The sequence below is a fragment of the Herpailurus yagouaroundi genome, unplaced genomic scaffold (genome assembly GCF_014898765.1).
Source record: "Herpailurus yagouaroundi ecotype Mexico unplaced genomic scaffold, PumYag 193, whole genome shotgun sequence".
Lineage (NCBI taxonomy): Eukaryota > Metazoa > Chordata > Mammalia > Carnivora > Felidae > Herpailurus > Herpailurus yagouaroundi.
In genome coordinates, this window is record NW_024412424.1 from 4194433 (window position 1) to 4221744 (window position 27312).

The following is a 27312-nucleotide window of genomic DNA, read 5'->3' on the forward strand; positions in this document are numbered from 1 at the left end:
TTGGCCACCATGGACTGCAACCCAGCTCAGACCGGCGTAGCCAAAAACGGGGGGTGGGAGGGGGTGGGTGTGTTTTTACAGATCCTGATGTGTCTCACAGAATCAAAGGGAAATGTTGCAGGAAGAGGCCCATGGGGATGGGGACCAGGTCCTTGAAGGCTGCCTGTGTCCCCAGTCTCAGTGTGCACGCCAGCTGTGCTTTCTCAGACATCTCCTCCAGGCGGAAGGTGGGCTCACCAGGAGCCCTGGGCTCGTATCCTTGTTCCTCCTGGCCAAGGAGAAAGGAGTCAAGAGTGTGCTGTCGCCCTCCCCGTCTTGGTTGCCCCCACGCCCTACAGACCACAGACAAGCCCCGAGAAGGGTTCAGACACGGGTAACCGGAGGGACGGATTTTGTGACTGGCAGCCCCCAGCAGGACTGTGTGAAGTTAGAGGAGGAGCAGTTTCCAGAAGGGGAGGCCGCTGTGGGGGAGGATGAGGCATTTTGGGCCTGCCACATTTAGCAAGAGGAAGGGAGACCTCGGGTCTGGAGGATCAACGAGATTGGGTTGTGTCTGGCCGGGTTCCTAAAACTTCAAAGAACAGATACTCCTGGGGGAATGTCAGGATGTTTTCAAAAGCCATACACACGTGCTTACACGCACACACACACACATACTTACATATTTTGTACGTGATATGTTAAAGGAAAAAAAACCGCAGGTCATAAAATAGCGTATATCAGGTTCTATTTCCGAAAAACATAACCCATCTGGCTCCCATATACGTGTACACATACTTCTATATCTATGTTTGAGTGAGAATGACGTGGGAAGATTCAGAGGCTGGTGGTGGTCTCAGGTAAGTCAAAGAGTTGGGAATGGGGGTCGGGGCCACAGGAAGAGAGGGTCAGCTTTGCTTTTGATGTATCACGTGTTGTATCGTTGCATTTGTTAAAAAATAATTTTTTTTTTTTTTTTGCATTTATTTATTTTTGAGACACGGAGAGAGCACAAGTGGGGAGGGGCGGAGAGAGAAGGAGACAGAATCCAAAGCAGGCTCCAGGCTCCGAGCTGTCAGCACAGAGCCCGACGCGGGGCTCGAACTCACAAACCGTGAGATCATGACCCGAGCCGAAGTAGGACGCTTAACCGACTGAGCCCCCCGGGCGCCCTGATTGTTTCATTTGTCAAAACAAGCTCGTATTACGGTTGTACTTTGGGAAACATCCCGTTAAGGAGGAAGAAAGGACCTGGTTCAGACTGAGCTCAGGAGGGGTGTGGACGGAGGCACCGAAGGTGGCGGTGGGGTCACCTCAGGCCAGAAATCCAGGGCTTCCCAGCGGGATGCCGCAAGACCAGCCTCTCCCAGAGCGATAGGAAGCTGAGGTGCCCGTAGGGCTACGTGTTCCCCGAGCCTGAATCTCTTCCAGAAAGCACACGCGAGTGGGTCAGACTCACCACCACCCCCAGGGTGGCCAGGTCCCCGAGGCGATGTGACCCTGCCGGGCGCAGCCAGAGGCAGGGCCCGGGTGGCTGCCTCCTCGTGGGCTACCCGGCGACTCCCCCGGCTTCGGCCCGCGTGGCAGGAACGATTGGGCTACTTTCAAGCGAAGCACCTGATACGAGCCATTGATTTTGCAGGAATGAATTTTCCTTTTATGGAAAAGCAGGCCAAATAGATGACTGGCCCTCTGAACCTCACGGTCTGTTCCGTTTGGTTAAGAACTTCTAGTGCCCGACACCAGCGTGCTGCAGACGGTTGTCACAAGCAGCCCACGCTCAGGAAGGCACAGGGCTGAGGACGTGGGTGAGGTCAAGGCGTCTCCCCGCCTGCTATCACAGCCACCCAGATAAATGTGGCCAAAGAGACGGGCTGAGGTCTTGACGGGGGAGCCAGTGGTGGGCAGTGTTGTGGGTGCTGAAGACCAGGTGGCAGGTGGCCGATGGCCAGCGCTGCCACGTATGGGGTGCCCGTACTGGGCACCGTGCTGGGTGTGCCCCTGACACGGCACGTCACGTCCACGATGCGAGGTGGCCGCTCTCAATCACGAGTGGAGTAAGTAAGGTGCCTCGGGTCCCACTGCCAGTGAACGGCAGGCTTGGGTTTGGGGCTGGCCCCCGCCGGCCACACAGTCTCCTGAAGAGCGAGCCTCTCCAGGCATTTCCCACTCACTAGCCAGAGGGGTTTGAGCGGCTCTGATTTGGGTTAGGTGCATGGTCTTTGTCTTTAGATGGGATGATTCCAGCAGACTCCTCAAATCCATTTAAAAAGTAATGTGCCCAGCAGAATGGGGACTCTAAGACAAGTGGCTCTACTCCCTGGAAGGGGCATGCCTGTTTTCTTCCCGCTTCCTGTTAAGTGGGGCTAGGGGGAGAACAGATCTGGCGGCTGGGAGGGGAGACGAGTCCAGTTTGGGACACTTCAAGTCATGGGTGTGCCTAAGGACCCGAGGCGGAGATGGTCATGGACGATACTCATGTGCACTTCAGAGAGTTCTCGTGCCAGACAGAAAGATGGAAGAAAGCTCCAGGGGCATGGTGGGAAACAAATAAGAGCTAAAACAAACAAACAAACAAACAAACAAACAAAAAACCCATACGTAAATAATATGATCCCGCTCTCTAAAAATTGGATATAAATTTGCCAAATTTAACTGGTTATGTATGGCCGTATGGGAGAGTTACAAGTGAGTTTTGTTTCCTCCTGAATATTTTTCTCTGCATACCCAGTTATTTGCGGTGAAAATGCATTACTCCAAATATCAGAGGGATACTTTTTTTTAACAAAAGAAAACCAGACCTGTTTCTCTCGTGGAAAATGTCCTGTTTTGATGCTCACTCCTGATGAGGTAGTGGCAGTAAATGCCTCCGAGTATTGGTCACTGTCCCGAGGAAATGTGTGTGAACAAAAGCTCAGGTCGTCTGTATGATTACAAGCGAGACTGTCCCTTGGTACCACAGTACGTGTGTCAGGCCCTGGTTCCTGCTCACAGCATGTAAGTCAGGTTGACGGAACTTGGTGTGGAAGCTGCGAGCTGAGCTATGTAACGGGTTGTCCATTTGCCGAAATGGATGCTTTACTGGCCCATCCTGGCCTAAGGTAGTTAATCACTCCTGGTGTGATCTAGGGAGGCTGCTCACTCTCGCTGGGCCACAGTTTCTTAAACTGTCAAAGTAAAGGGGGGCGGCGGTGGAGGACCTATCTCAGAAACCTTTTTGAGCTCTAAGATTTTAGGCCTCCCCGTTCTTCAGAGGATGGGAACATCTCACAGGAAGTGATTCAAAGTGGCTGCTGCGACTGAGGAACTGAATTTTTCATTTTAATTAATTTAAGTTTAAATTTATACAACGGCACGTGGCTAGTGGCTACCATACCGGACAGCACAGCTCCTTAAGTGGAAGATACTAATATGAGGGGGGCATTTTAAAGGCCTGTACATTTTTCAACGTTATTTATTTATTTATTTTTGGGACAGAGAGAAACAGAGCATGAACGGGGGAGGGGCAGAGAGAGAGGGAGACACAGCATCGGAAACAGGCTCCAGGCTCCGAGCCATCAGCCCAGAGCCTGACGCGGGGCTCGAACTCACGGACCGCGAGATCGTGACCTGGCTGAAGTCGGATGCTTAACCGACTGCGCCACCCAGGCACCCCTAAAGGCCTGTACATTTTTATATGTACATACTTTTGAAATCACAAGAAACTCTAATTTCGGGAAGGCAGCTTGGTTTCATTAGAGACAATACAGACCAGAAGAAGAAGGAAGTAAAGAGTAGTCACGAAAAATAGTCCACTCAGAGAAAATTGCTGTTGGCACCACAGCGTATAACCTTCTAAATCCTCTCCTCTGCATACCTCATAGTAGCCAACTGGCTTTCAAAAGCATCGTTTGGAATCATCCAGAAAGGGATATGTTAGTAGGAGAGAACGCCCATTTATTGCCCAGAAGACAATGCTGATAGAGGTTTTATTTATTTTTTATTTATTTATTTATTTATTTATTTATTTATTTATTTATTTATTTATTTTTTGATAGAGGTTTTAGCAATCTGCCATGACCGCTGTTTCTCTTCTGGGTGCTAGGTCATCAACCCCATGGGATGGGATGCGTTTGGACTGCCTGCCGAAAATGCAGCAATCGAGCGGAATCTACATCCAGAAAGTTGGACGCAAAGGTATGTATTTATAGGCGTATTCAAACACACACAGAAACCTTAAACATGTGTACTAATCTGGGTGTGAGAAACAGAGAGCCAAGCAAACAAAACATTGCAGTCTGCCAGGCGCTAAAGAGCGTCATGTATAGTGGCGTTTGGCTTTTAGCCTGCTGTAGTCTTTGCTGAGAAATGACAAAGAAGGTTTTGGGTATTCATTGATGTGTTCCGTCTGATGCTTTGTTGTTTGCAAAGTTATTCTTCCCCTGAGGATTTGCATTTGGAAGGCAAAAGAAGGAGAGGGTTGCGTTTGTTCAATGACTACAATGCTTCTCATCTTCTGGACCGTAGTGTGAGCTGTATCTGAGTCCCACATTGTAATTTTCTCTGAAAATTCTGTTAATTTTTGCCTTCGCCGTGCTAGAGCAAGAGGAACTTAGGCATTCAATGTAGAAATATATGGCCAATATATTTTGGGTATGGCTTTCTCCAAGGGGGGGACACACTCCCAATTCCACCTGTGCCTCAGGCTTCCACATATATGCGTACCAGCAGTGCCCATCCCTCGTACCAGAACCCAGTGGGATGTTCTGGGCTCACTCCATCAGCCCCTTTCACAAAGATCGGCGGCCCTTCCATACCCCATGCCTCTAGAGATGTAGAAGGGCAGTTCCAGGGCCTGTGTCCACTGTCTTTCACCTCCCTTCACTTTATCTTGCCCAACGCTACATTGTAAAAGCGTCCACTATACCTTTTTTTTTTCTCTTTTTTCTCCTAACCCCCAGTTCCCACTTTTTCCGTTATGGTTAATTCCAGATTAAATGGGAATGATGAAAGAAGGAAGAAAAGGTAATCAAATAGAGTGGATCAAATATGGCAACAAATTGACGTAAACTAGACCAATGATCGTTGAGTTATGATCCATGGGCCACATTTGGCCCTGCCTGATTTTATAAATAAAGCTTTATCGGAACACAGCCATACCCATTTGCTTACATATTGCCCGTGGCTGCTTTCATGATAGAGGGGCAGAGTTGAGTAGTTGTGACAGACCATATGGCTCACAAAGCTGAAAACATTTCCCATCTGCCCCTTTACAAAAGAAGTTTACCAACCTCTCCACTAGAAAATAGCAGTTAAGAAGATGGGGGTGCCTGGGTGGCTCAGTTGGTTAAGCATCTGACTCTTGATCTTGGCTCAGGTCATGATCTCTCAGTTCATGGGATTAAGCCCCACGTTGGGCTCTGTGCTGACAGCACAGGGCCTGCTTGGGATTCTCTCTCCCTCTCTCTCTGCCCCTCCCCCATGCATATTCTCTCTCTCTCTCTCTCTCTCTCTCTCTCTCTCTCTCTCTCTCCCTCTCCTTCTCTCTCTCAATAACTAAACTTGAAACAAAGAAAAGAAGATGGGCCCTGAATCAGGCCACCTCAGTGCAAATCCTATCTTTCCTTCTTGTTAGCCAATCATCTTGAGGAAATTACTTAGCGTCTTTGTGCCTCAGTTTCTCTCTCTGTAAAAGAGCAATAGCCATAGCCCCTACCTCATCGGAATGGGTGAAGATTAAGCGCTCTCTTAGTCAGTCGGCTGCTTTAACAAAAATACCATGGTCTGGGTGGCTTATACACAGCAGACGTTTATTTCTTGTAGTTGTGGAGGCTGGGAAGTCCAAGACCAAGGTGCCCGCAGATTTGGTGTCTGTGAGGACCCCCCTCCTGGTTCATAGATGGCTATCTTCTCTCTGTGTCCCCACACGACAGAAGGGGCAAAGAAGCTCTCTGGGGTCTCTTTCGTAAGGCACTGAGCCCACTCAGGGGGGCTCTGCCCACAAGACCCAATCACCGGCCAAAGGCCTCATCTCTAAATACCATCACCTTGGAGGTTAGGTTTCAACCTATGAACTTCGGGGGGACACCAACGTTGTCCATAGCAAGCACTTTCTGCAAAATGTCTAGAACAAAATAAAATAAGCTATTGCTGGCTAAGCAGAGATCACCTAGAGAAAAGAAAGACATATTACCTTATTTCCTATTATACGAAAGTTGATTAGTTCACTTCTTTCCTTCTATGCCAATTATTGGACAGTTTTTGATTTTAGCTTTTGACTGATAAGCACTAAACCAGGTTTCTTTTGGATTCCCACAATTTGTACACTAGGGGGTTTTCTCTTCAGTCGATTTTAAACTAATTTAAAGATTTTTTCTAATGTTTATTTATTTGGGGGGGGGGATGCAAAGAGAGAGGGGGACAGAGGATCCAAAGCGAGCTCTGTGCTGAGAGCAGAGAGGCCGACGCGGGGCTCGAACTCACAGACCGTGAAATCGTGACCTGAGTCGAAGTCGGATGCTTGACCGACTGAGCCACCCAGGTGCCCCCTGGAAACCTTTCGAATAACCTAGACTTCTGCTGCTTCCTTTCACATTCCCAAAGTGCAGTTTGTTTGTGGCTTTCCCCCTTCTGAAAACCTAACCCTCTTCCCTTTGTTTCACAGCAATATTAAACACATGAGGAAGCAGCTTGATCGGCTGGGCCTGTGCTTCAGCTGGGATAGGGTAAGTCCACCCTTTCTCCTGGGGGGGTTTTGTTTTAACGGAGGTCGTGGTTGCACAGGGGACGATGCACGCTTACTTCATGTTCCTCCTCTTTGGGTTGGGAGAGGGCAAGGGAGGGAGGGAAGATTAGCACCCCACAAGTAAAAAATAGTATTCCCAGAGGATAATCTGCCTGCAAACAAGTAATTTTCTGTGGGATTAAACTAAGCGAGTTAACTTCTTATTTAAGGCCACAGCCGGCTGGAATTTATGTGTGTCAAAAGCTTTACTCAAGGATCTCTCCTCTTCTCTGCAATAATTGAAAAAGACTATTGGAATCTATGTAAACATGATGAACTATCAACCCACTCGGGTTTTTTGAGGTGACTAGGTGTTAAGTTGATTAACCATTTATTTACCTTTGTTCCAAGTTTGAAATTGAGTCTCATAAGAAGCCATAACAATCTGTCACAAACAGCATTTTGGTGTAAAATACTTTCAAACTGTATATGAAACTGATGGAGAATTCTAGATGTGGGAGGAGTTCATGAAGACCACCTGGATGTTAGGAACACCAGCTCTTAGTTAGGAACACCCAGGTCACTGGGAACTGAGGCCTTCAACCCTTTGGCCAAACGCCCACCCCTTAGACACGGATGGTCTATTAGGTAAGAGAGATTCCTGCCTGCCCCTTCACTAGGGACCCTTCCAGTGTCACCGTCCCTCTTAGCATCTGTTTGCTCCACAAAATGACTGAGGTTTGCATTTGCTGAGCCTGTCAAGTTCAAGTTCACACCCTCCTCTTCATGAGAAGTGCCTGGAACAAACCTGAACGCGATCTTTCCCTTCTCCTTCAACAATTTCTTAAATAATTGAGATTCAGTGAGTACAGTGAAAAAAAGCAAAAGTCGAACACATTCGAACAGTCCTTTTTAAATTTTTTATTTAATTTTTAATTTTTGTTAGCTTTAGATAAGGTGATGAGCCGAATCAAGTTCTAATGAGTCCTGCCCAGAGCTCTCCAGAGATGAGATTCTAGATTCCTTGAGGGCAGAGATGTTAATCCTCTAGTCCTGCACAGGGACATCAGCCATAAAGGGTTCAGGATAGTGGATTGTTTTCCTGATTATCGTAGAAGATTAGAAAATACAGAAAAGTAAAAAAAAGAAAAAAAAGAAAAAAGAAAATACAGAAAAGTCTAAAGAAGGACATAGAGTCAGTGCGGCTGATTTAACATCCTGGTATGGTTCCTGCATCTTTTATTCTAGAATTATAAACATCTATGTCGTTTACTTTTGCAAAGTGGAATTCATGATGCATATTTTTATTTTGCCTTTTTTTTAACCTACTATTCATGAACATCTTCCCATTTTATGAAATATTCTTCGAAAAAGTGACTTTTTATAAATGGTATGGTTTCCCGTCTTACAGCTATATAACTTATGCAACCTGTCTCTTATTATCATAACATTTAGATAGATTTTAATGTTTTTCTATCATAAATATGGGTTCTCAATCCCTTTTGTCACATCTGAAGTCCAGAAAGCTCTAAAAACTGAAAATTTTTTAACTCATTTGATTGCAAAACGTGACCCGAACTGGTGTTTATCTCACTTAGAATGAATATCCCTATGTTTTCCTGTAGAAATAGCAATATAGTTGATTACCAGGTACTCTCCTAGACCTTTTTTTTTTTTTTGATATCCCAAAAAGCCTTAATTCTGAGACATGTTTGACTGTGAGCATTTCAGATAAGGGATTTTGAACCAATCGTTCAGTGTTACAGATAAATACACCCCACCACTACCACTGTCTGATGGGCACCTACCATGGGCCAGGCACCCATAATTATCTCTTTGGGTTCCTGAAAAGCTCTAAAATGCAGATACTTTTATTGACATCATTTTGTTCTGGCCACTCAAGTGGCAGGGCTTGGCCAGTCCACTGACCCAATTTGACTGTTGTGTTCACCCCCTACTCCTGGGGCAGAAATCTTGGTACACACATTTTATTATTTCTTTAATGTGAATTCTCAAAAAAAAAAAAAAAAAAAAAAAAAGAAAAGCATGGATAAGTTTTAAGACATATAGGTATTTAAACGGAAGCTTAAAAGGTGTAATTTGGCTTGTGGTATTTGAAGGTTTGAAGACCATACAAATTTATACTCTCAAGTTACTACATAGATGTTTTCATCTGTATTTCTTTCATTATTAATGATAGGGAGTTATGGTTTTTTGGGTTGTTTTTTTTTTTCCATGTGTTTAATGGATGTTTGAATTTGTGTGTGTGTGTGTGTGTGTGTGTGTGTGTGTGTGTGTGTGTGAATGATATGATCGTGTCTTTTGCCCACACAGGTAAGGAGTGTTTGTTCTTTTCGTAATGATTTTTATTTTGTTACAGATATTTTTCCTCATTTGCCATTTGCCTTGCATTTTGTTTATAGTGAGATCATTATTAGCATACAGATATGTCCTTGGAAAGAACTTCTTTGAGATAGATGAATACATTAATATTTTCTTCTTAGTCATTTATGGTTTAAGTTTTACATTGAACTCAGCTGTAATTATGTTAGTATAGGATATAAGATAAGGAATGAATATTTTTTTTCTAAATAACCAACAATTGCTTCTATTTTATTTCTAAACAGTCCTTTTCTCATTAATTTAAAAGGCTACCTTTAGGGGCTCCTGGGTGGCTCAGTTGGTGAAGCATCCGACTTCGGCTCAGGTCGGGATCTCACAGTTTGTGGGTTTAAGCCCTGTGTCAGGCTCTGTGCTGACAGCTCCGAGGCCAGAGCCTGCTTCAGAGTCTGTGTCTCCCTCTCTCTGCCCCTCCCCTGCTCATACTCTGTCTCTCTGGCTCTCTCTCTCAAAAATAAATAAAAAAAAAATTAAAAGACATTAAAAAAATAAAAAGCTACCTTTAGGGGCACCTGGGCGACTCAGTAGGTTGAGCCTCCGACTCTTGATTTCAGCTCAGGTCATGATCCCAGGGTTGTGGGATCGAGCCCTGCCTCAGGCTCTGTCCTGAGCTTAGAGCCTGCTTGAGACTCCCTCTTTCCCTCTCCTTGGCTCGTATTGTCTTTCCCTCTCTCAAACAAAGGCTACCGTTATCATAACTTAGTTCTTTATTTTTTATTATTTTTTTTAACGTTTATTTCTTTTTGAGGGAAAGAGACAACACGAGCAAGAGAGGGCCAGAGAGAGAGGGAGACAGAATCGAAATCAGAGCCTGACGCGGGGCTTGAACTCATGAGTGGTGGGATCATGACCTGAACTGGAGTCCGATGCCCAACCGACTAAGCCACCCAGAAACCCCTTATAACTTAGTTCTTTTATACTGTCATAATACTTAAGTCTGTTTCTGTTCTTTTGACTCATTTATGATATTTATTACTCAACTGTTTTTAAGTACAGTTGCTTTACGATTGGTTTTAATACTTGGTGGCAGAGGTTTCCTCGTAACAGTGCTATCTATACTGTCTTGTGTTTGTTTCTTTGATATGTTTTTTCCTTTTGTATTTTATTATTTTGTTTACTTTTAGCCCTTATTTGTTGAATTCTTTTGGTACATCCCTTGTAGATGCCGTTCAAACATAGTTTTAAGTGTCTTTTTTTTTTTTTTTTTATGGTGTCCTACAGTCTGGATTTTGTTTCCTTTTTTTCCTCTAGAGATTTTTTAAAAATACGAATTCTTTTTTTTTTTTATTCTGCCAGAAGGTAGCTTTAAGTTTTTATTATTTTATTTTTTAGAGAGAGTGAATGTGTGGGCACACTAGCAGAGGAGGGGGAGAGGGAGAGGGAGAGAGAGAATCTTAAGCAGACTCCATGCTCATTGCAGAGCCCAATGTTGGGCTTGATCCTAGGACCCTGGGATCATAGCCTGAGCCCAAATCAAGGGTCAGACGCCATTTTTTTCTTTTTTTCAGTTTTTAATGTTTACTTTTGAGAGAGAGTTCGAGCAGGGGAGGGGGCAGAGAGAGAGGGAGACAGAGGGTCTGAAGCTGGCCCCGTGCTGACAGCAGAGAACCCAACCCAGAGCTTGCCGTCACAAACCGTGAGATCGTGACCTGAGCCGAAATCAAGAGTCAGGTGCTTAACAGACTGAGCTACCCAGAGGCCCCTAAGTTGTTTTTGCTTTTGTTTTTTTTATGTTTAGTATCAACATAAAAAATAAAACGCTAAGGAACTTAGCAGGCAGTGACACTTCCTACTTCCTAAAACCTATTTTTCAGAGGGTTTTTTTTTTTTTGATATGAGATTTTAGGCCTAATTTATTCTTATATATTTTGTGATCATATATTATTATTATTATTACTTTTTTTAGTTTATTTAGTTTGAGAGAGAGAGAGTAGGACAAGGGCAGAGATAGAGGGAGAGAGAGAGAATCCCAAGCAGGCTCTGCACTGTCAGCACAGAGCCTGATGTGGGGCTCGGACTCACAAACCTCAAGAACATGACCTGAGCCCAAGTCAGACGCTTCACTGACCGAGCCACCCCGGCACCCTGATCGTGGATTATTTCTTAAACTTTATGTTTGATATTTGCTTCTAATTTCAGGATCACATTTATAATCATTATTCAAATTGAATTATTCAAATTTAACGGGTTTTAGTCCCTATCAGTAGCCCTTTCAGAGCATGTCTGCCCATTTGTAAAATTTGGATTTGGAAATTGTGGAAAATTCTGACTGGTGCTTTTTCTGACCTCATACATTGTCTTCGTAACTTGAGAATGACTTTCCTTTTCTTTCATCTGGGAACAGCAATTTATTGGGGTATGGAATTTTTTTTTTTCTTTCAAATTTCTGTAGTAGACCTTGATGCCGGATGTACTATCTTTTTTTTTTTTTTTTTAAATGATTATACACTTACAGGAAGTTCCCATGATAGTACAAAGAGAGCCTACGTACCGTTCACCCAGCTTCCCCCTGTGATAACATTTGGTAGGACTACGATAGAATATCAAAACCAGGGAACTGAAACTGGCATGAAACTTGTAACCAGAGTACGAATCGTACTCAGATTTCGCCCGGTTTCCTTGCAGTCCCTGGGGTGGGTGCAGTAGGAGCCGTTCCGTGCCGCTTGGTCCCGCGTGGAGCTGATGTCACCGCGACCACCTGACCCGCCGGCCTTTGGCAGGGAAGCCCGAGACCAGCCCACACGGTGTGTTGGTACTTGTCGTCATCGTGGTGCCTTCATTTGATGCCTGTTGGATTCCTCCCGTCTCTGCCCCTGCTGTTTCCAGTTTTCACCAGAGTGTACCGCAGTTTTAGTCTTTTCACTTGAATTTGGTCCGGTGCTTAGTGAGCCCTCTCGATCCGCAGCCGGGGGTCTTTCCCTGCGGCGGTCTTGTGGCCTCCGGTTCCCGAGAAGCCCGGCCGGCCGTCGGCCGTCGCCGAGTGCTCTGCTCAGCGTCCTCTCTCGGTCGCCTCGCTTCCCTCATTTCCCTGCTCTCTTTGTCCTTCCCTGCCTTTTGGAAGAACTTCTCGTGTTTGCTTTCCGCATCGCTGATTTCGGTCTCTATCGAACCGGTGCTGCTTTGTGTGGTTTCTAATGCACATACCGATTTTGCTGTTGTGTTTTCGGATTCAGTCTTATTTTGTCTTATCTCCTTCCGTCCCCCATTCCCTGTCTGACGCCTCTTCTTCCTTGATTTATTTTCTTCTTCTTTTGCCATCTTATCTCCACAGACCACGTATGTTCAGAAATTTTGAGAATATAAGGAAGTGCTCTTAAAAAATTATGATGTGTGCTTCCTGTGCTGACTCTTTTTAACAAGTAGGAATGCTGTGTTTTCCTTGTCTGTTTCAGAGTCTCTTCATAGACACCTCACGGATTTTCTCCTGTATTTCCTGAGTGACCTGGACTGATACATCAAGTTAGGGATCCATCAGCCTGAGGGGAGGGGGAGCGGAAGCTCTTTCCTAGTCCCTGCATCATCCATTTCTTTCCGGGCCTGGGGAGTCCACCCTTCCTGGTGCATCTTTCCCTTCGGTCTGATCTTTACCACACTTGGGAGGAGTAAAACACATCCCAGATACCCCTGACCCTGACTTCTTTTAAAAAAAAAAATTTTTTTTTTTTTTAATGTTTGTTTATTTTTGACAGAGAGAGAGAGACACACACACACAGAGCATGAGCAGGGGAGGGGCAGAGAGAGAGAGAGAGGGAGACACAGAATCTGAAGCAGGTTCCAGGCTCTGAGCTGTCAGCACAGAGCCTGACACGGGGCTCGAACTCACAGATTGCGAGATCATGACCTGAGCCGAAGTCGGACGCTCAACCGACTGAGCCACCCAGGCGCCCCAGGACCTTGCCCTTTCAAGTAAGACGTGGCAGAGCCCTGCTTCTCAAGAACCCGGTCGGTTCTGAAGGATGGAGGGCGCTGTGCTGTTTGGCTTCTGGTACCTTTTTTCAGTTTGGTTCCTTCTGCCAAAAGTCCTTAACATTTTTGGCACAAGTCCGTGGCACCTTCTGTTGTCTCCAGTACTGATGCAGTCATCTTGTCCCCCATCTTTATATTCTGTTGGTCATTTTAATGGGAGTAATGGAAACACATTTAGATGCCTGTGTTCTTGATGCCCTCTTGCCCAGAAGCCCACCAGTGCTTTTTTTTTTTTTTTTAAGTGTATTTATTTTGAGAGAGAGCGAGAGAGCACGAGAGAGCACTTGAGCAGGGGAGGGGCAGAGAGAGAGGGAGACAGAGACTCCCAGGGGCTTGATCTCAGGAACCCCGACTTGAGCCCAACTCAAGAGTTGGATGCTTAACCGACTGAGCCACCCAGGCGCCCCCACTGGTTTTTGATTAAATGTTACAATCTGTTTGGTTATATGGAGCAAGTCAGGAAGGAGAGGAAGCGTGTATTTAATTAACTAGGCAAACCCGTGGCCTTTACGAGTAACATTCCCAAAGTCTCATAAAAACTGGATAATTCAGCAGATTACCAGGACATTTAACGGGACAAGTAAACAGGATATTTTAAAGATAAGCTTGCTGGGAAATATCGCCTTCCACCGCCAGGTGGAGAAAGCCAACTTGAACTAGGGGCATGGTCTCCCTGGTGAGATGTCCTGGAGGAATGATCCTGAGCTGCATCCTCAGGATTCTTACATAAGATGCTTAATTCTCAGGATTAAAAAAAAAAAAAACAAAAAACAAAACATACGTTTCTGGAATCAAGGCATGTCTGGTGAGCCAGAATGAGAACCAGGCTTTGCTGTTAATGTAGCACTGGGTTTCGCTTTTTCAGACGTTATTCCCGAAACAGCTTGGATCATCTTGAGAAAAAGGAAACTAAGAAACCAAAAGCCGAATTTGAATGGCTGAACAGCTACTTAGGGGAAGACTAGAGAGGAAATAAATTCCAAACTGTGCAATGAAAGGCAGGGATGTGCTTCTTTGTGGGGTGTGCTTTGTGGCCTGACTGGCAGCCATCTTGTGGAGAAGGTGTGGGCTGCATTCTCCTCTTGGGGGTTCAGGGGATGGCCTCGGTGGTCATGAACTGGTCCTAGGGGACGGCCCCGTGAGTTCCTTGTGACAAATAACCCAGTTAGAGGCGAGTGTGTCTCTGACTTCTGTGCCCTCCCTTCTCATGAGTGCCCTAAGGCCCCAGCTGGTTCTAGAGCAGTCCTTGGCCATACATCTTGATCGCAGTAGACCTTGGGGCCCGAGTTTGATCTGGAATCACCTGGATAATTGTTTTAGGGGCAGTCCCTAGGATTTGCTTTCAAACTCAAGACAAGTATAAGAAGGAGAAAGTTCAAGCCAGATGGGAATCAAAGTAATTCCAAAGTCAGGGATCTGCCAGAGGAGGGCTTTATTATTTGACTGTGGTGCTTGCTGAGCAATCCCCAAACACACTCCAACGTGAAATCAAAGCCAAACAAGACAAAACAGAAACGTATTCTAGGACTTGGCATAAATGGTGTTTGGATTAACTTTTCTTATTCTCCTTTACTGGAGTAATCAAGAGTTGATTCTTGCTGAGTTTCTTTACTGTGGAGACCTAGGAATTGTTTTTGTTTTTAAATGTTTTATTAATTTTTGAGAGAGAGAGACAGAGACAGCGCACAAACGGGAGTGAGAGAGAGGGAGACAGAATCTGAATCAGGCTCCAGGCTGTCAGCACAGAGCCCGACGCAGGCTCAAACCCACAAATCGTGAGATCATGACCTGAGCTGAAGTCGGTCGCTTAACCAACTGAGCCACCGAGGCGCCCCTAGGAGGTTTTATTTACATTCATCTTCATTGGATTTTAAATTCCTTTGTCTGATTTCCTTCTTGTATTTCTGGGTTCAGTCTTCTGTAAATGTTTGTGCCCAGTAATAAGACTGACAGCCGTGGCCATCAGTCCCAGCCAGGCCAGGCCAACTCGGGAATTACTGCCCCCTAAGAAAGCCATCCATTGAGGGACACCTGGGTGGCTCAGTTGGTTAAGTGTCCTACTCACGGTTTCGGCTCAGGTCAGGATCTCACAGTTCGTGGGTTCGAGCCCACATCGGGCTCTCTAGCTGGCGGCAGGGAGCCTGCTTGGGATTCTCTCTCTCTCTCTCTGCCCCTCCCCCACTCACACTGTCTCTGTCTCTCTCAAAAATAAATAAACTTAAAAAAACAAAAAAGTCATCCATTGAAACAAATGCAAATGTGCTTCCCCAGCTTCCGGAAGGCAGGCTGAGTCTCCCGGCTGGTACAGGAGGCACCAACGAATTGCCCTCTATCAGAATTTTTACCAGGACAGGCTTTTGGTGCCTTCAAGCTTTTGCATGTTTTATCTGTCAGCGCTGCACAGCCTACGTAAAGTAGGGGGGCTGCTGGGGTTTCCATGGCATTTCCACCCCGCGCACTGGTCTCTCCGTCTTTCTCCACTTTCACTGTCCTTTTTCCCTTGTTGGCTCTCACCTCTTCCCTTGACTTCCCTGCTTTCCTTTCCAATGCTCTCCTCCTCTCTTCTCTCTTTCCTCTCTCTCTCTCTCTCTCTCTTTTTTTTTATATATTTTTTATTATGGAAAAATTCCAGCTTGCGCTCAGAGTGGCATAGAGAACCCCGAGGCGTTCATCACTCAGCTTCAACAGTAGCTGTTTTGTGACCAGTCTTATTTCATCCTTACCCTCCGCTCTGAATCACTTTGCAGCCAGCAAGAGGTCAGATAACTTTGTCTGTAAAGAATTCAGTATCTAGGGGCGCTTGGGTGGCTCAGTCAGTTGAGTGTCTGACTTCCACTGAGGTCATGATCTCACAGTTCATGAGTTCGAGCCCCGCGTCGGGCTCTGCGCTGACAGCTCAGAGCCTGGAGCCCGCTTCGGATTCTGTGCCTCTCTCTCTCTCTCTCTCTCTCTCTCTCTCTCTCTGCCCCTCCCCCGCTCATGCTCTGTCTCTCAAAAATGAATAAACATTAAAAAAAAAAAAAGAATTCAGAATTCAGTATCTATTGCTAGAAGATGAGGGGCTTGCTCTTTCCTCCTTTCTTCCCTCCTTCCTTTCTTTCTTTCTTTCTTCCTTCCTTCCTTCCTTCCTTCCTTCCTTCCTTCCTTCCTTCCTTCACATTTCTGTTGTCACGCCTGAAACAATGAAGGACAACCCCCTCACGTCATGAGTTTCCAGCCATTTGGCCCGTTGCCCTGGTTGCCTTGTAAATTCTTGTTTCCACCGGCGTTCGGCGTTCGTCTGCCTGCACTCTTGCTGGTGCTTGTTCGGCTGTGTTTCTGCCCCACCCCCACGTGGTTATCGCGGCACCCTCTTTTCTGTGCAAAACACACCAGCCCTTTGGCCCATCCCTGCAGGAGTGTCCTTCCAAAGGCAGCGTGATTTGTATGATCACAAAGTGAAAATTATGTCTACTTGCGGGCCCTTGACCATGGCATTTTGTTTACGTAGAGGACCCGGACATCTGATAGGGAGGAGTAAACTCCAGGAAATAATGAGCAGAAAGATAGATTTTTAACGTTTTTTTTTTTTTTTTTAATTTTAGAAGAATTGAAAGAATAGCTTAAAACAAAAAGAACTTGGGGGCAAGTGAGCGTCTTGAAACCCTGGTTGGGAAGATTCCCGTTGCGAGAGCGGGAGCCTGGAGCCGTGGTTGCCTTGACAACGTGTCGCAGGCTCGCAAAGTGACTCTCCCAGTCTTTCCAGTCCTTCCAGAGGTGAAGCCGCTTGTCTGGCAGAGGGGGAAAATTCACCTTTTTCCAGGGGTTTTCCTCCGGGTGGGAGGGCAAAGGGGCTGGCTGTTTCTGCTTTAGCTTTTGAGGGTTGGCATTTCCCCTTACAGTGCCTACTGTTTACAGGGACGTTGGTGCTGGGGCCTGAGGGTTAGTGCTCAGGACTGCGGTCACCTCGACGTGGGGAACCACATCTGTGTGTGACTACGGGGCACACGAGCCTCTGACCTCCTGCAGGGCCACACTAGTCCGGCACTTACAAGTCCATGTTCCTTGTGCGTCTTTGGACTCTCCAGCCCTGCCTATAGATGGAGGTCTCCTGGGCCCCTCTGTCAATTTAGTTATTCAAGGAAGTCGCTTGTTTTATCGAGTCCCCACGGGTGGTCATGAGCCCAGGCAGGCCATCCCTGTCAGGGACGCACACTCTGGCCAATGGCAGTGGAATTGCCCACTGGTTTCAGAGGCCTGGATCTTGGTGACGGGTCTTGCCGTTCACATATGGTGGGCATGATCTCTTGCCCCTCTGAGCCCCACCTTCTCTCCAAAGGAATGTTTCTTAAGGTTATTGAAGGGATGACCCTTCGATCACTCTCTAAATGCCTTAGAAAATAAGAGTGCAAAACCTTTCTCTCCACAGGGGCGCCTGGGTAACTCAGTCGGTTAAGCATCCAGCTCTTGGTTTCAGCCCAGGTCATGATCTCGACAGTTCGTGAGATCCGAGCCGAGCCCCAAGCCCCTTGTTGGGCTATGCCCTCGCAGGGCAGAGCCCGCTTGGGGTTCACTCTCTCTCGCTCTCTCTGCCCCTCCTCTGCTCACGCAGGCAAGCTCTGTCTCTCTCTCAAAATAAATAAATAAACAAACAAAAAAACCCCACAAAAAACCTTTCTCTCCACATCTGAATCAGGCCTCCCGATCAGTCTTGCACACCAGCCAGGTACAACCTTGGATACAATGAGTGCCTGTAGTTGTATGGACACACTGGACTTTTAAGCGTGTTGGGAAGCAATATCTAGAAGATCTTAAAGGTGAAATTGTTACTCCATGAAATAACAAGGATTATTTATATGTGTACTTATCCAGTGGTTATTAAACTCTGTGAGCCTCAGAATCACCAAGAGAGCTTGTTAAGCCCAGATTTCTGGGCCCCACTGCCAGGGTTTCTTATGTAGTAGATCTGTGATTTTGTTTTTCTGTTCAGAAAAAAGGATCTTAGGAATGACTGTGCTCCCAAACCTTATTAGTTAGGAATCAAAATACAGGCCTACCTTCAATTATTTCTGGCATAAAGTAGAGCGTAAGTGAATAATAAAAACAAACTATGGGAAAGCTGGCAATGTTTTTGCAAATACAGGAAGTATTTTTACAACTTCTTTAATCGTGCGATATTATACATGTATAGACTAGAGCATAAAACATGTTTGTAGAGCGACCACCTAGGTTACAGACTAAAAGTCTGCCAACACCCAGTTCTCTGTGTGCCCTTTTCTTTTTAAAACAATTGTTTTTAAGTGTTTTATTCATTTTCTGAGAGAGAGAGAGAGAGAGAGCTGGGGGAGGGGCAGCGAGAGAGAGAGAGAGAGAAAGAGAGAGAGGAAGACACAGAGTCTGAAGCAGGCTCCACGTTGTCAGCACAGAGCTCCATGTGGGGCTTGAATTCATGAGCTGTGAGATCATGACCTGAGCCGTAGTCAGACGTTTAATTGACTGAGCCACCCAGACGCCCCTGTGTGCCCTTTTCTGTTCACACCTTTGTCTCTCCTGCTGCAGGAACCACTGTTCTGACATCTGTGACCGTCACTGCCTGGTTTGCAATGTAGTTTTACCACCTACACAGGTGTTTGTTTTTTTTTTTTAATTTTTTTTTTTTCCCAACGTTTATTAATTTTTGGGACAGAGAGAGACAGAGCATGAACGGGGGAGGGGCAGAGAGAGAGGGAGACACAGAATCGGAAACAGGCTCCAGGCTCTGAGCCATCAGCCCAGAGCCCGACGCGGGGCTCGAACTCACGGACCGCGAGATCGTGACCTGGCTGAAGTCGGACGCTTAACCGACTGCGCCACCCAGGCGCCCCTACACAGGTGTTTTAAATAGTTACGTAAATGAACTCATGTAGTAGGGGTTCTTTTTTTTTTTTTTATTTATTTTTAATTTTTATTTTTTAAGTTTCTTTAGAGAGAGAGACAGAGACAGTGTGTGAGCAAGGGAGGGGCAGAGAGAGAGGGAGAGAGAGAATCCCAAGCAGGCTCCGTGCTGCCAGTGCAGAGCCCGACACGGGGCTCGATCCCGTGAACCACGAGATCGTGACCTGAGGTGAAATCAAGAGCCGGGTGCCCAACTGACTGAGCCACGCAGGCGCCCCATTACTATTTTTATCCCAGACAGTTCCCCTGTATTGGTTTTCTATTGCTACCGTGAAAATGACCACAAACTTAGCATCTTAAAACAACACGAATGTATTATCTCACAGTTTCAGTGAGGCCAGCAGTGAGGAGTCTGCAGACCTGTGTTCCGTGTCAGGTGTGAGGAGGAATCTGCTTCCTACCTCATTCGGGGTGTTGACTGAATCCACTTCCTTGGTGGTCGTAGGACCAGGTATTCATGCGTTTGCTGGTGATCAGCCGGGGACCAGGGTTTTCTTCTTTGAGGTTGCCCACACTCCTCCTGTTCCCTCCATGTGGCTCCCCCCGCAACGTGATTGGGTCCCTCTCATGCTTCCAGTCCCTCTGACTTCCCTTTTTGCTGTGTCTCTGACTCCAGCCAAAGAAAGATCTCTGCCTTTTACCAGCCCATGTGATTCCATCGGGCTCACCTGCATAATTTAGGATACTCTTCCTATTTCAACTGCACCTGCAGAATTCTTTCAGCTACTAAGCTAACATGTTCACATGTTCAAGGGGTTAGGGAGTGGACATTCTACTGACCACATTACAAGTCTCAGTAGATTTTAAAACATAGATATCATGCGAGGTATTTTCTCCGGCCACAAGAGGAAATTAAACAACACATTCTTGAACAAGCAGTGAGTCAAAGAAACCACAGAGACATTAGAAAATACTTCAAAACAAATGAACAAGGGAACACAACCTACCGATACTTCTGGGATGCACCAAAAGCAGCGCCCAGGGGGACATTTATAGCTACACGTGCTTACATTGAAACATGAAAAAGATGGGGCGCCTGGGTGGCGCAGTCGGTTAAGCGTCCGACTTCAGCCAGGTCACGATCTCGCGGTCCGTGAGTTCGAGCCCCGCGTCGGGCTCTGGGCGGATGGCTCAGAGCCTGGAGCCTATTTCCAATTCTGTGTCTCCCTCTCTCTCTCTGCCCCTCCCCTGTTCATGCTCTGTCTCTCTCTGTCCCAAAAATAAATAAACGTTGAAAAAAAAAAAGAAACATCAAAAAGATGGCAGGTCAGCAGTCGAACTTACAACTGCAGGAAGTAGACAAAGGAGAACAAACTAAATCCAAAGCTAGCACAAGGAGGGAAATAATACAGTTCAGAGCGGAGATCAATGAAATCGAGAATAGAAAAACAGGAGAGAACACCAACAAAACCAGAAGTTGGGTCTTCCAAAAGGTTGACAAAATTGACAAACCGTTGGTAAGAATTGGTTAAGAAAGAAAAAGAAAGACTCTGATTACTAAAATTGGATAATGCAGATGAAATGGATGAAGTCCTAGAAACAAAACCTATCAGAACTGAACGCACACAAAACGTAGGAAATCTCAACAGACCTCTGACTCTGAAGGAGATTGAATCAGTCATCAAAAGTCTCCAAACTAAGAAAAGTCTGGATGGCTTCATTGCTGAATTCTGCCAGTGTGAGAGCAGAAGGGTCCAAGCCACAGGAGTTTCTGTCCTGATAGAACTGGAATGGGCCAGTCTTTTGGCATGTTGACCATCGCAGAAGCTCATGGGACCTCCTTGTTCAAGAGTTTTTGTGGAGCTTAATCTCCAGCTCCCCCCATCCCTTCTCCTTTCCAGAGGTTGGTTGTGTGGCTGAAAGTCCTAGCCCTCTATCTTCCCCATCCTGAGGCTATCTAGGGTCCCCTCCCCCTCCCAGTCACCTCATTAGCATAAGCTCCCTTATGCTACAAATGACAAAACAAAACAACTATCAGGAAATTCTAAGGATTTTTGGAGCTTTGTCCCAACAATGGGGACAGATATTTTACAAATATATTTTTTTTTTTTTCAAAAAAAATTTTTTTTCTTAACGTTTATTTATTTTTGAGATAGAGAGACACAGAGCATGAACGGGGGAGGGTCAGAGAGAGAGGAAGACACAGAATCTGAAACAGGCCCCAGGCTCTGAGCAGTCAGCACAGAGCCCGACGCGGGGCTCGAACTCACGGACGGCGAGATCATGACCTGAGCCGAAGTCGGACGCTTAACCGACTGAGCCACCCAGGCGCCCCACAAATATATTTCTTATTATATCACAGATTTCAGTTCTAGAGGTTTGTTTTAGGGCCCAGAATATGATCTGTCTTAGCATCTGTTTTGATAATAATGTGGATTTGGCTATTGTTGGATAAAGTGTTCTGCAAATATCAATTAGGTTCTGTTGGATGATAATGAGTTCTTCCAGTTCCTGTTGAATTCTATCACTTGTTTTGAGAGGAGCATTGAAGTCTTCACCTATAATTGTGGATTTTTCCATTCTCCTCTCAGTTTTGGCAGTTCTTGCTTCACGTATTTTACAGTCCTGCCGTTTGGTGCATATACATTTAGTATTGCTATGTCTTCTTGGTGATTTGCCCTTTTATCATTGTGTGATGCCTGTCTCTGTCACTGGTAATTTTCTTTGCTCTGAATTCCACTTTACATTTTACTTTGAGGTACGTGAAATATACTGAAAATATAGTAACTCTTCTCTCTCTCTCTCTCTTTTTAGAGAGAAAGAGTGTGTGAGTGGGGGAAGGGCAGAGACAGAGAATCTTAAGCAGGCTCCATGGTCAGCACAGAGCCCAGTGTGGGGCTTGATCCCATGACCCTGGGATCATGACCTTGAGCCCAAATCAAGAGTCAGACCCTCAACTGACTGAGCCACCCATTTGCCCCTCGCCACTCTTCGTAGTCTATTTTATCTTACATTAATAAAGCCTTTCTTCCTTTCTTTTAATTTTTACATGGTATATCTTTTTCAATCCTTTGATTTTCATTGTACTTTTTAACAGAATACAGTTGTTTCGTTTTTAAAAACCAGTTCTGCCAAACTCTTTTAATTGGTATATTTGCGCCATTTATACTTAATGTAATTATTGGTATGTTGTGACTCAATTCTGACAGTTTATTTTCTGGTTTCTTCTATTTTTTTGTTTCTCTGTTTTCTTTTTCTGCCTTTCTATGAATAACTTGAGTGTTTTTTTAATTTTTTTTTTTTCAACGTTTATTTATTTTTGGGACAGAGAGAGACAGAGCATGAATGGGGGAGGGGCAGAGAGAGAGGGAGACACAGAATCGGAAACAGGCTCCAGGCTCTGAGCCATCAGCCCAGAGCCCGACGCGGGGCTCGAACTCACGGACCGCGAGATCGTGACCTGGCTGAAGTCGGACGCTTAACTGACTGCGCCACCCAGGCGCCCCAACTTGAGTGTTTTTTAGATTTCCACTTAGATTTATCTATAGTTTTTTGTTTGTCTTTTGTGTAGCGTGTATAGCTTTTTTAGTTGTTGCTTTAGGTGTTATATAACATGTATAATGTATCACAGTTCACTGGTATGATCATTTTACCAGTTTGAATGAAATGTAGAAACCTTACTTTCCTTTACTCTTCCCCATTTGTAATATATTCAGAAAACTCAAGAGAAAGTCTATTGTATTTACCCATCTTTTTGCTTTTTTCTTTGTTCTTCATTCCTGATGTTTCAAGATTCCCCTTTTTATCATTTTCTTTCTACACAAAGAACTTCCTTCAACCATTCTTTAAGTGTAGTTTCGCTCATGACAAATTCTCTTAATTTTTCTTAATGTGAGCATGTCTTGATTTCCTGTTCGTTCTTCAAGGATAATTTCACTGGATATCCAATTCTAGGTTGACAGTTCTTTCAGCACTTGAAAAATGTGCCATTTCTTTTTGGCCTCTATGGTTTCAGATGAGAAATCTGCTGTCTTGTGTATTGTTTTCTCCATATAGGTAATGCAGTCTTTCTGTCAGGCTGCTTTCAAGGTTTTCTTCCTTATCTTTAGTTCTCAGACATTTGATTAGAATCTGTTTTGGAGTGGATTTCTTTGAATTTGTCTTGTTTGGAGTTTCATTCAGTTTCTTGAATATGGAGGTTTAAGTTGTTTTTCTAAATTTGAGAAGATCTCAACCATTATTTCCTAAAATACTTTTTCAGTTCCATTTTCTTTCTTCTCTATTTGTGAGATGCCAATGACTTGAATATTAGATCTTTTGTTATCCTCCCACATGTCCCTCAGGCCCTGTTCATTCTGAGGGCTCGGGGAAGGGAGGCTCTGTTTATTTTTCTCCAGTCTGTTATTTCTCTTTTGTTCAGATTAGATAAGTTCTGTCTTCAAGTTCATTGATTCTTTCCTATGTCCCCTCCATTCTGATGCTGAACCCATCCTTTGAGCTTTTTATTTCAGTTCTTTTATTTTCTAGTCCTAAAATTTCCATTTGGTAAATTATTTTTTTAATGTAATTTATTTTTTTAAATTTGCATTCAAGTTAGTTACCATATAGTGCAACAATGATTTCAGGAGTAGATTCCTTAATACCCCTTACCCATTTAGCCCATCCTCCCTCCCATAACCCCTCCAGCAACCCTCTGTTTGTTCTCCATATTTAAGAGTCTCTTATGTTTTGTCCCTCTCCCTGTTTTTATATTATTTTTGCTTCCCTTCCCTTATGTTCATATGTTCTGTGTCTTAAAGTCCTCATATGAGTGAAGTCATTTGATATTTGTCTTTCTCTGACTAATTTCACTTAGCATAATACCCTCTAGTTCCATCCACGTAGTTGAAATTGGCAAGATTTCATTCTTTTTGATTGCCGAGTAATACTCCGCTGTGTGTATATATCTATGTGTGTGTGTGTGTGTGTGTGTGTGTGTGTGTGTGTGTGTGTATAAATATACCACATCTTCTTTACCCATTCATCCATCGATGGATATTTGGGCTCTTTCCATATTTTGGCTATTGTCAATAGCACTGCTATAAACATTGGGGTGCACGTGTCCCTTCAAAACGGCATACCTCTATCCCTTGGGTAAATACCTAGTAGTGCAATTGCTGGGTTGTAGGGTAGTCCTATTTTTCGTTTTTTGAGGAACCTCCATACTGTTTTCCAGAGTGGCTGCACCAGTTTGCATTCCCACGAGCAGTGCAAAAGAGATCCTCTTTCTCCGCATCCTCGCCAACATCTGTTGTTGCCTGAGTTGCTAATGTTAGCCATTCTGACAGGCGTGAGGTGGTATCTCACTGTGGTTTTGATTTGTGTTTCCCTGGTGATGAGTGATGTTGTGCATTTTTCCATGTGTCTGTTTGCCATCTGGATGTCTTCTTTGGAGAAGTGTCTGTTCATGTCTGTGCTGACAGCAGAGAGCCTGATGTGGGGCTTGAAACCATGGACCGTGAGATCATGACCTGAGCCAAAGTCAGACGCTTAACCAACTGAGCCACCCAGGTGCCCCTGAAGAATTCCTTTAAGAGCCTGGATCTTATTTACCTTGTATATTAACAGGGATATTCTCTGGTACTGCTCCCGTGGGGAAAGGTGGGGCACTGCCTCTCTACTGCTAGGTAGATGTGGAAGTCTAGGATCTCCAGGTGGCCCTCACTGACACCCTGGGGAAGGAGGACCTCCTCGTTCCAGCTAGGCAGGGTTAGGAGTATAGACTCCCCACTAGACCCCTGCTGATACCGCTCTGACTGGGAAAGGAGACATTGTTACTGTCCCATATGGACTCCATTGGCATCATGGAGGGGTGGCCTTGACACCACTGAGCGGGGATGGACTTCCTGACTCTCTAGGAGTCTTCCTGACTCCTCTGACACTCTGCCCTCAGGGAGAGGGAGGGATACTTCATTACCGCTGATTGGGGTAGAAGTCCAGACACGCTCTGTGGTCTCCACTGTCACCGCCAAGGAGGAACGTTCGTTAACGTCCAGTAGGGGTAGAAGTCTCGGCTCTCTACTAACTTCCTCTGACACCACCCTGCCACAGAGTTTGGGGTGCCTTGCTGTAGCCCCCCAACATTGTAAGTCCAGGCTCCCCACTAAGCCTCTGCTGGTGCAGGTGGGGCTGCCATTTTTTTTCTGTGGTGTTGGCTAGAGTAGGGCAGTTGTTGTCTACATTTTCTTTCTTGCTGGGTGGTCTCTTCCTGGTATTCCAGCTAGGGAGAGCAGGCTTTTGTTTTTCCTCTGTTTCTTTTTTTAATTTTTAATTTTTTAAACTTTTGCTTGGCACTCCCCGACAGCTCTGGGTTACTGGTTTAGTCAGCTGCAATTCTGGGACTTACGAGGCATGAAGACAATCCACGGAGCTCCCCGCCGCGTCATTCCTCGGGTGCTAAGGTCTTTAACTGCTCTGCCTTCTCTTTTTCGGTTTTCAGAGTCTTATGTTTGTTTTATATATGTAATGAGCAGGGTGTTGTACCTCGTGAAAAGAATAGGGAAAAGTACATCCGTGCCATCTTCCTACAAGAGATGGTGTATAGAGTGTTAAAAATCTCCCCACCTCCTGTGAGACTCTGATCTGTGCTTCCCTGCCCCTTACCCTTCCCTTAAAAATCATCGGACTAAAAGGTACTCAGGATAATTTGCTGCACTATTTTTTTCTCACTTTATGGCTTTATTTCTTGGTCTGTGTCACATGTGACAGGGGTCGAGCTGTGACAGGCTTCTGCTGCTCATTGCCTCTGGAGCTGGTGGGCAGCAGAACAGCTCATTTTGCACACTGCCGTCACTGTGCTGCATCCGTGGAATTGATGAATTGATATTTCCTCTTTCTCCGGACCCATGCCCGTGTCTAACAAATAGCCTTCCTATTATTCAGGAAGCCTGGAGAAGCCACGTCTCAAAATACCTTTCAGATGAACCCTGTCCTGTGAATCCTGAAATTTTCAAAACCGTTGCAGATAAAATTAATGTTCTTTCGTCCCGGGGAAACTGGAACAGTTGTTGGGAGCTGGTTTGGCTCGGATGGTTGAAATTCTGCCAGCTGACCAAGCAGACGGATAACAAATTGCAATTCAAACCCATTAGTCTCATCTGCAGTTTAATGGAGGGCTTTCTGTTCCCAACTGGCTAGTTAGAAAAGCTGTCTGGATTGTTAGACTGCCACCACGGAACCCTTGTCGGCTGGCAAAGAACAATTACCCAGAAGTTAAGCAAATTGTTGCTTCTTGTCCGCCCGACTATGGGTAGTTGTCAGCACCTTGAGCGGTTTGTGTCGGGAGACAGCATTCAGGTTCCCCATGAAAGTGCTAGCGCTCAGAAAATAATGGTCAAGAAAAGCTAGAAGAGGAGCTCACCGAGCGAGCTGATTTCGGTTCGGAAAGACAGCGCGAGTTGTCTTGAAAACCGCAAAGACCATGATTTTGCTTCCGTTAATACTCGTTCCCTAAATTGGCCTCAAGAGCACGAAGAACGTGAGCCTTCCAGATTACGTGAGACTTTAGCCGCAGCCCTAGATTTGAAAAGCACGACCTTTCCACGTAAAACGCGTGTTCTAGAAAAGCACAGGGCCTACCTAGCATTTGCCATCTCCAGTTCTCATGCAGTGCTCATTTCCAGTGTAAAGTGAGCCCTGCGATGAAGGAGCATAATTATCCGAAAAATGAGCTCTTAGCAAATGGTAGGTTCGTGATTAATTAATTACCCTGATATTAACACCTGTTCCCTCAACTCTGCACCAGAGAGGAGAACAGGGAAGGCAAGGGAGGCCAGAGGTGGAGGCTGGGCAAAGGTGGAATTGAACAGATGGTCGAAGGAAGAGGAACGAGAGGGAGTGGCCAGCGGGCGTCTTGGGGAATAACAGTCTGGCAAGGAGGAAGGGGCGGCCCTGCAGCCGAGGAGGGGGAGCCACCGGCCAGGCCTGTACACGACCCCCGGCCTTTCCCTGGTGATGGGAAACGGGCGAAGGAATGGAAATCAAGCAGAACCTGCTGGCAGGGACGATGCGCAGGGAGTGACGGTGGGTGGCGGACTGCCTCCCTTATCCCCCCACGCAAATGGGAATGAGCGGGGATGACGTATGAGAGACACTTTGTGTTAAGGGAGGACAGGCCATGAGGAGGCCCGCTGTAGGTGGCCCCAGTCTTCTGAGCGACGGAGGAGAGGGCTTCGTGCCGCCAACCCAGTGCGGGTGGGTAGCCGGTGCCCGGTAAACGTCTGTGGAATAATTCAGCGAGTGAACGAACAAATGGGACCTCCGCGGGGTGGAAGATCCATCCCTTCTGTTCTCTGTCCCACCATTTTCTCTCTGTCGCTCTGGCCGATTACCGAGTCCCTTAGGACAAGGGCTGGGTCGGAGACCCTTAGCGA

At 45.7% G+C, this 27312-nt stretch overlaps 1 protein-coding gene across 8 annotated transcripts in view; it reads left to right on the forward strand.

The window, feature by feature from the left end:
• Window positions 1-27312, forward strand: part of LARS2 (leucyl-tRNA synthetase 2, mitochondrial) — a 170790-nt gene that overhangs the window by 22396 nt on the left and 121082 nt on the right. For all 8 annotated transcript variants that reach the window (XR_005781487.1, XR_005781488.1, XM_040445096.1 and 5 more), the window contains exons 4-5: window positions 4064-4155; window positions 6623-6683. Coding sequence is in view for 6 of the 8 variants with exons in the window: in XM_040445096.1 (XP_040301030.1) it covers window positions 4064-4155; window positions 6623-6683 (153 nt within the window). In the remaining 2 variants the exon portion in view is untranslated. The remainder of the gene's footprint in view (window positions 1-4063; window positions 4156-6622; window positions 6684-27312) is intronic.